The sequence below is a fragment of the Zea mays genome, chromosome 10 (genome assembly GCF_902167145.1).
Source record: "Zea mays cultivar B73 chromosome 10, Zm-B73-REFERENCE-NAM-5.0, whole genome shotgun sequence".
NCBI lineage: Eukaryota > Viridiplantae > Streptophyta > Magnoliopsida > Poales > Poaceae > Zea > Zea mays.
This window is the reverse complement of record NC_050105.1, coordinates 144,793,860-144,802,795: the sequence shown is the minus strand read 5'-3', so window position 1 is coordinate 144,802,795 and position 8,936 is coordinate 144,793,860. Positions and strand designations below refer to the sequence as shown.

At 47.5% G+C, this 8,936-nt stretch overlaps 1 protein-coding gene across 1 annotated transcript; it reads right to left on the bottom strand.

Annotated features, from left to right (window-relative positions):
* Positions 1 to 2,638: 2,638 nt before the first annotated feature.
* LOC109943115 (uncharacterized) lies at positions 2,639 to 3,712 on the bottom strand. The gene is made up of 3 exons (XM_020545943.1): positions 3,367 to 3,712; positions 3,100 to 3,292; positions 2,639 to 3,015 (listed from the first exon to the last, which is right to left on the bottom strand). The coding sequence occupies exons 1-3, from the start codon at positions 3,477 to 3,479 to the stop codon at positions 2,719 to 2,721; spliced, it is 603 nt and encodes a 200-aa protein (XP_020401532.1). The 5' UTR covers positions 3,480 to 3,712; the 3' UTR covers positions 2,639 to 2,718.
* Between the last annotated feature and the right edge of the window lie 5,224 nt (positions 3,713 to 8,936).

Genomic DNA, 8,936 nt, shown 5'->3' with positions numbered 1-8,936 from the left:
CTGAGGAAGACGAAGGGCGTGTTCGGCTGGCTACAAGCCGACACTGTTGCAGCTGTTTGGACTGCTGCAGCTGCAATCCATAGAGAGAAAAATACTGTAGAAGCCGCAGCCGCAGCCGGATTGCAGCCGCAGCAAGCCGCAGCGAACAAGCTGGAAGTCCCAACAACCTAAAACCTATTCTGGCAGCAGAAATGACTGTAGTTCTCTTCATTCCTTGCCCCTGTTGTCTGCTGTACACCAGTGATCTTTCATTAAGCACATCTTGCAGCACATTTTTTGGTTCTGGGCTCTGGAGATGCAGAATTGGATTATTGAAGGCACAATGTTCTGGTGCTTTACACAACTCCCAAGCAACCAATTGGACCAGACTGTTGAATCATTCTGCAATGTCTTTTATCCAGCCTTTTTAGAGCACCATACCACGAGCTAGAGAGGAGATATCTCTGTGTGGCACTGGCATCCCTGCTTGGAGGATGACCCTATAGTGGTTTAGCTTTTTAGACAGCTAAACTATTCAACATATGGCTTAATTGCAAGACCTGGTACCAAACCGCTAGCTCTCATGATTATTGCATGGTGTTTTTTTTATCATTACCTAGATCCTTACCTTTTAAAACTTTAAAAATTGCATACCTTCAAATTAAAATAGACACTTGGTGAAGCTGCCTCTCATATCATGGGATGCATTATTGTGACTTTGGCATAAATATGGGTGCTGAACCGACTAGAGTTGCATATGAAGATGGAGTCGGACCTCGGACGCGCTAGGCGGTGAAGGATGGAGCCGGCGAGCATCGAGTAGCCGTGGAGGTGTGACCGCTTGAGGCATCCCGATCCGTGCACTCCCACGTCCAGCCAACCATGGGCGGCCACGACCCATGAGCGGCGAGCCTCAGCGGCTCAGCCCTCAGACAGAGGCCAGCGGGCAGATAGACTCGGCACGACGGACGCCTAGAAGCATGCAAGTGTTGCCAGAGGCCAGAGCATGGAGGCGCGGCGCCGCCGGGATGGGAAAAGTAGGAGCGAGCCGCCCAACTTTTTTGCAAATTGGCCCTTTTCGGGTTTTTTTCCCACAAATACGCCCCTGACAGTTTCATTTCAAAAAATGGACCCTTATCTCGGCGCCGTCATCATTGGCGCCGAGCTTCCATGTGCCGGCGCCAATACTATTGGCGCTTATACGTCAGACGTGGCGGTTGGCTGGCAGTGACGTGTCAGGGGGTCGGCGCCAAGATCTACGGCGCTGACCCCCGTGTCGGCGGCTCAACACGTGTCCGGGGGGTCGGCGCCATAGATCTTGGCGCCGACCCCCTGTATTCAACCTCTGTCGACCTTCTGTGCAAAAAAAATTGAACTCACCGCCGCCGCACAGACCCCGCGCCGGCGCTGCTCCTTCCCCGGCCCGCGCTACTCCCCGGCGGCGCTCCACCACCGGCCGGCGCCGCCCCGCCCGTCACCGGCCGCCGCCGCCCCGCCCGCCCCCGGCCGGCGCCGCTCCTCCACCGGCCGGCGACGCCAAGCCCGTCCCCGCCCGGCGCCGCTCCTCCCCGGCCGGCGACGCCCCGCCCGCACCCGGTCGGCGCCGCTCCTCCCCGGCCGGCGACGCCACGCCCACACCCGGCCGGCGCCGCTCCTCCCCGTCACCGGCCGCCACGCCCACACCCGCACGCCACCGCCCCGCAAGCGCCCCCGCCGCCCCACCCGGCGCCGCTCCTCCCCCGACCGGCGCCGCCCGGACACGCCACGCCCGCCCCCCGGCAGCCCCGCCACGCCCGCCCCCCAGCAGCCCCGCCAGCCCTGACCGCGCCGCCGCCCCGACACGGCCGGACGCCTCCCACCGCCGCCGCACGGCCGTCGACCCGTTCCGGGCGCGCTCCTCGGTCGCGCTCGCTCCTCGCCCGCGTCGTCGACGTTCATCCCCGACCGTTTAGGTAAATTTTATATGGTTTTTGTTTATTGTGCAAGCATTTTGTGTTAATTATGTTAAATTGTTTTGCTATAATTTTGTGCATGCATGGCGAGGATTGCTTGGTGCAGATGTTCGTTGAGGGTGGAATTGATGGAGGCCGGCGTTTCTTCAGATGTCCTTATGCATATGTACAAATTAATTTCTAGTCCTTTTTTCTAAATACTTTTGTTGTTCAGTGAAACTAACTATAAACATTTATGCAGCATTCATTGGTCAAGGAGAATTGTGGGTTCACTCGTTGGGTAGATCCTCGTCCAATTTTTCCTCATGCGGAATACATATCCTACCTACAGAATAGGATATTTGATCTAGAGAGAGAAGTAAGCAACAAAAATGATGAGGAAGAAAGAGACACAAACAATGGTGGTGCTTCACAGGTGCAAGTATGCCCAGATCCATATTGTTGCTGCCCTTGTCACAACAAGAATGTTGGTCCTCCGTCGTCTCCACCGCACCCACAGCAGACACCAACAATGGGAGGATACTATGGGGAAGGCTCAACTCAATTTGGAATGTGGGAGCACTACTAGAAAACTCTTATGTATCAATTGCTTTTAGCGTGTTGGTTATCTATTTCAATTGCTTCAAGTCGCCTTCAAGAATTGCTTTAAATCTACTTTTCATCAATTATGTATTTATGTAATTTTTCATCAATTTGAAGGTAATTCATTACGAAATATCATTGTTCGACAATACATATTACCGAATAATAAGTTCATTATTACATAACTTCAAATAAAACACCAATACTACTGAGTACAACGGGGCCATTTGCCTTTGCGAAATGCATCAGGGTTCTCCTCCATTGCTTCCTTTGCACGACGTGCACGCTCAAGCTTCTTCTCCTTATCTTCCCTGCATTCAGCAACACGCCTCATTTTCTCTTCGTCTTCACGTTGTTGCTCGGCAGCAAGCTCCTCTCGTCTTTTTTTCATCCTCTCTTTGTCCTCTGCATCCCACTTTTGAAGATTCTCCAGCCACTTCTTATCTTTCTCTGATATTTCGGTGTCAATCCACTGCTCAAAATCACATAGCGGTGGAGGAGTCTACAAAATGTGCAATTATTAGTACGCAAAAAAACATTTACAAAAACATTCACAAATGTAAACATATTACAAGACTATTCTCACCATTAAATTCATCCGACGTTGAACAACAGTTGGCTCAAATGCAAAGTTAGCACACATCCAATACCTCTGTCGATAGGTGTCATGATCTTCAGACTTATCGACCTTACAAGGATCACCACAAAAACACATAGGCACTGGAACACCACTTGGCAAAGGCAGCGGGTCGAAGGCAGTTCCGGTCAAAGGACCCTTCCTAAATTTCCATAAACTCTATAACAATCAGAAATATAATAGACTCACAAAATAAGAGGCAGATCCAAAACTTACCTTTGTTTAGCATATTTACCACGCCTAGACATCTCTAGTTTAGAAGAATTGAAATGAGCACAGCAACAAGCCAGACGTAGGGTACTATTTATAGGAACGTACCTCGGCGCCATAGATCTTGGCGCCGAGGTAGGCGTCGTTGACCGGGCGCCTACCTCGGCGCCAAGATCTATGGCGCCGAGGTACGTGCCACGTCAATCCAGATCACACCGGCGTCTGACGTATAAGCGCCAATAGTATTGGCGCCGGCACACACATGCTCGGCGCCAATGATGACGGCGCCGAGCTAAGGGTCCATTTTTTGAAATGAAACTGCCAGGGGCATAAATGTGGGAAAAAAACCCGAAAAGGGCCAAATTGCAAAAAAGTTGGAGCGAGCCGCTAGCGGTGCCTGACCATTTTACGTGAGGCCATGAGAGAATTAGGTTGTTAGGTTTTCTTTGGCCCAAAAAATTCAAAAAAAAATTATATGTATATAAACAAAATTTGGGTTGCGATCCGGGCTACGGCCTAGAATCATAGATGGCTCAGGCCCAATATCCATCCCTAGCGCCGTGAGAAACTATCCAAGTCCAATATAACCGGAAGCCATACACAGTGCAGCGCTTCACTATAGTACCGTCTTTCTCGCTATCTAAAGAAGGATAAGACACCGAGCGAGCTATATAAAAAGATCGAGCTCATTTTCATCAACTGACACCTTTTTTGGTCTTTTGGCTAAGATAAAGGATAATATTTGTTCTTATCAGTGTAATACTACCACCGTTTCGTTTTAGTTGTCGCTGGATAGTGTAAAATTGAACTATCCAGCGACAACTAAAAAGAAACGAAGGGAGTATATGATATATAAACCATTTTCACTTTAATTACATTTATTTTTTATGGGTATAAATATAATCGTGGGTTGTCGCAATATATATTTAGGCCATGCACGTATATATAGACTCGATCGTCATCATTTCTTGTGATAATGAACAGACACATGTTCATTCGATGAGGAACCCGCACCGCACGGACCGGATGTTGCTCGTAACACGCACGTACGTCCGTTTGCATGTCGATCATCAGTCCCCATGCGCGTATGGTCTGTCGGCGCTCAAACAGCCGGCCGGTGCGCATGCCGTTATGGCGGAGGAACGAACGGCCGGCACTAGTTGACGCCGAGTGCGCACGCCCATCTCGACATCCTTGCACACGCGCGCTGCAAAAGGTGCGGTTTGCATCCGGTATGCACAGAATTTTTTTCCACGCGCGCGACGACGACGACCCTGCAGGTTTCCTTGCACGCGTGCGGTCCCGGTACCGCCGGACACATGCCTCGTCGTCTGCCGCGCGCTGAAAGAGATCAGTCGCAACCAGGCACCACGTACATAGCTAGTGTTGAATAATTAGACAAATTCCAGTTTAAATTCCGAATATAAATCATGACCAAATCAGAACAACTGAAATAACAAGTCAAATCAGATGATGCGTACTGATTAGACTTACTGATAGATGGCACGCGCCGGAATCAGCAGGGTCGACAATGTCGAAGTAGCGAAATCAGCACGGTCGACGAGGTCAGCAGATCACGAGCAGTCGCGTGAAGACGCTTCCAAAAACCTTATTCGGCCTCTCCTGGTGCAGGATCTAGAAGGCGAAGGGTTCCGGAGACCTGCTCTCCTAATCGCAGATGCACCTCTACGATCGGGATGAAGAGAACTGGAAGGCGGCTCAGCTGTGAAGAGAGGCGAAAGCGAATTGGGATGATTTGGACGCTGGCTGTCGAGCTCCTTTTATAGGGCCGAGTCCGCGACCCCTGGTCTTATCCGCCCACGAAAATCTCGCAATCAGTTGAGATTTTATAGCGATCGGTTAGGATAGACGTAACAGCCAAGAAACCAAAAAATCGAACGGCAAAAGGTAGCCGCGCCCCCGCAAGGCGAGGGGCCGGATTTCGGCGGACCATTCACGCGCATGTCGTGCGCCCGCGCCCTTCGCCCCGCCCAGGCCAGGCCAGGCGAGGCGAGCGAGCGCGCGCGCGTGGCTCTCCACACTCTCTCCTCTCATCCATGACTTGATGAGTGAGTGTGGCTTCCATATTTAAGCTAGCTCTACTCCACTAGAGCTAGCAATATGGTGCTAATGGTTCCACCTATCCTCTAGCCATCCTCTTGTATGGGCTTTTGAGATTTTTCTGGGATTTATTTGAATATCTTAATTAGGCCAAGCCCATAAATCCTAACAATCCCCCACCAGATCTCAAATGTCCATCTGCAGTTTTCGCCACTGTTCACTACTGTTTAATATACTAGTTTTTCAGCAGAGACTGTTAAGTTGAACTTCCGCCTAGAACTCCAAGCTACACCAACCCACAACTTGGACAATGGACTATGCCTTGAATTGCAAGTTTTGCGTGAATGGGTTTCACTTGAAGTCATGACCAGTACTTGGCTACCAGTAGTCCCCTTCTCGGGTGAAGCATATACGTCGTACTCCAAGGTCTCTTCATGAGTTTACTAGAGATCACCCAAATCTCATAGACTGCGACGTTAGACAGTCTAACTCATATAGGTGTGTTCTTTCAAAGAATGTTCTGCAGGACAACATCTTCGCTAATACAAGCCAACAGAACACATTAAGGCATAAAGCCAACCTGCCTTACAGCATTTGAGAGTATTGCATCTTTACTTAGAGAGGGTCAAAGGTTACTCTCCTCAGTTCACCAATGGCTTGTTCTTCCCAGGACCTAATTCATGGGATCTCCGATCACATAGACTGGGTTCCCACCATGGCAACTTTATTCGGGTCTCATACCCATCTCTCTCGATGCGATTTCTATCACATTACGTGGTAGTCCCTTAGTAAAAGGATCTGCCAGATTTTTATCTGTTGAAATATAAGTCACACTTATAACTCCGGAGTTTCTCAACTTTCTGACAGACTTCAATCGTCTTTTGACATGTCTTGATGACTTTCCATTATCCTTAGAACTCGTCACTTTAGCAATCACTGTCTGATTGTCACAGTTCATAAGGATAGCTGGTATTGGTTTTTCAACCACCGGCAAGTCCATCAAGAGTTCACGCAACCATTCTGCCTCAACGGTTGCTGTGTCAAGTGCAGCTAGCTCGGCTTCCATGGTTGACCTCGTCAAAATGGTCTGCTTGCATGACCTCCATGACACCGCACCTCCACCAATAGTAAAGACATAACCACTGGTGGCATAAAGCTCGTCTGCATCAGATATCCAGTTCGAATCACTATATCCTTCAAGTACTGCATGCTGACCAGAATAGTGAATTCCATAACTCATTGTACCTTGCAGGTAGCGCATAACCCGCTCAAGTGCATGCCAATGATCAATCCCGGGGTTTGACATGAACCTACTCAATTTGCTCACAGCAAACGAGATATCGGGCCTTGTTGCACCAGCAAGATACATGAGTGAACCGACAATCTGAGAGTATCTCAATTGGTCTAAACCAATTCTCTTGTTCTTTCGCAGTGTCACACTGGGATCATAAGGTGTTGGAGAAGGTTTGCACTCAGAGAAGCCAAATCGCTTCAAAACCTTTTCAACATAGTGAGATTGCGAGAGAGTAATCCCACCATCTGTCTTAATCAACTTGATGTTTAGAATCACATCAGCTTCTCCTAGATCTTTCATATCAAAACTCTTTGATAGAAAAGACTTGACTTCATTGATCACATCAATGTTTGTGCCAAATATCAATATATCATCAACATATAAGCACAATATAACTCCTTCGCCCCCACCACAGCGATAATATACACACCTGTCTGCCTCATTAATGGCAAAGCCTGCAGACGTTAGAGTCGTGTCAAACTTCTCATGCCACTGCTTTGGTGCTTGCTTCAGACCATACAAAGATTTCAATAACTTGCACACCTTGCTTTCTTGACCCTTTACTACAAATCCATCAGGCTGTTCCATATAGATTTCCTCGTCCAGCTCTCCATTAAGAAAAGTTGTCTTTACATCCATCTGATGAACAAGGAGACCATACGAGGCAGCCAAAGAAAGTAGTACTCGAATAGTGGTCATTCTAGCAACAGGTGAGTAAGTATCAAAGAAGTCTTCTCCTTCTTTCTGAGTATAGCCTTTAGCCACAAGCCTAGCCTTGTACTTTTCAATTGTACCATCAGGCTTGAGCTTCTTTTTAAACACCCACTTACAACCCACAGGTTTGCATCCATAGGGTCGATCAGTGACTTCCCACGTACCATTTGAAAGAATGGAGTCCATCTCATTATGAACTGCTTCTTTCCAATCATCTGCATCTAGAGATGCAAATGCTTCTGCAATGGTAGTAGGAGTATCGTCCACAAAGTACACAATGAAATCATTACCAAAGGATTTTTCAACCCTTTGTCTCTTGCTCCTTTTAGGAGCATTGTTGTCATCCTCCTCTAGGACAATTTCATGTGGTTGTTCAAAACTCTCAATAGGTGTACTATGTTCAGGAGTTATCTCAGAAGAGTATCTAGAATTGCTATGAATGTCTTTCATTGGAAATATATGTTCAAAGAAAGTAGCATCACGTGATTCCATAATAGTATCAACATACACATCAGGAACTTCAGATTTAACTACTAAAAATCTATATGCTATGCTACACGAAGCATATCCAAGAAAGACACAATCCACTGTCCTTGGACCAAGCTTGCGCTTTTTATTAATTGGTACATTGACTTTCGCCATGCACCCCCAAGTGCGCAAGTATGAAAGTGATGGTTTTCTCCCAACCCACTTCTCATAAGGGGTTTTCTCTTCTTTGCCCATAGGAATTCTATTCAGAACATGACATGAAGTCAGGACTGCCTCCCCCCACCATGCCTTAGATAAACCACAAGTGTCTAACATGGCATTCACTAGGTCAGTCAACGTACGGTTTTTCCTTTCAGCAATCCCGTTTGACTCGGGTGAATAGGGAGGAGTCCTCTCATAAATAATGCCATGTTCTGCACAGAAATCATCAAAGACTTTGGGAAAGAACTCGCCACCATGATCTGATCTAAGACGTTTGATCTTTCTCTCTAGTTGGTTTTCAACCTCAACCTTATAGATTTTAAAGTAGTCTAAAGCCCCATCTTTAGTTTTTAGCAAGTATACATAGCAAAATCTAGACGCATCATCAATCAATGTCATGAAGTATCTCTTACCACCTTTTGTCAACACACCATTCATCTCACAAAGATCAGAATGTATGAGTTCTAGCGGTGTCAGGTGTCTCTCCTCAGCAGCCTTATGAGGCTTTCGAGGTTGCTTCGACTGCACACAACTATGGCACTTAGAACCTTTGACTATGGTGATATTCGGAATTAAACTCATGGTTGCAAGCCGAGACATAGAGCCAAAATTAATATGACACAAACGAGAATGCCAAATACTCGCAAGATCATCAACATTAGCACAAATATGGTTCACAGACTTATTATTGAAATCTAACAAAGAAAAGCGGAACAAGCCTCCGCAATCATAGCCTTTACCAATAAATTGTCCAGACTTGGACACAACTAATTTATTGGACTCCAAAACTACCTTGAACCCATCTCTACATAGAAGG

Bases quoted from the DNA above. Each gene is read 5' to 3' on its own strand.
- LOC109943115 (XM_020545943.1), bottom strand. From the start codon at position 3,479: ATGGCGCCGAGGTACGTTCCTATAAATAGTACCCTACGTCTGGCTTGT. The intron at 3,293-3,366 runs GTAAGTTTTGGA...ATGGAAATTTAG, and splicing joins GGTAAATATGCTAAACAAAG to GAAGGGTCCTTTGACCGGAA. The intron at 3,016-3,099 runs GTGAGAATAGTC...CACATTTTGTAG, and splicing joins AACGTCGGATGAATTTAATG to ACTCCTCCACCGCTATGTGA.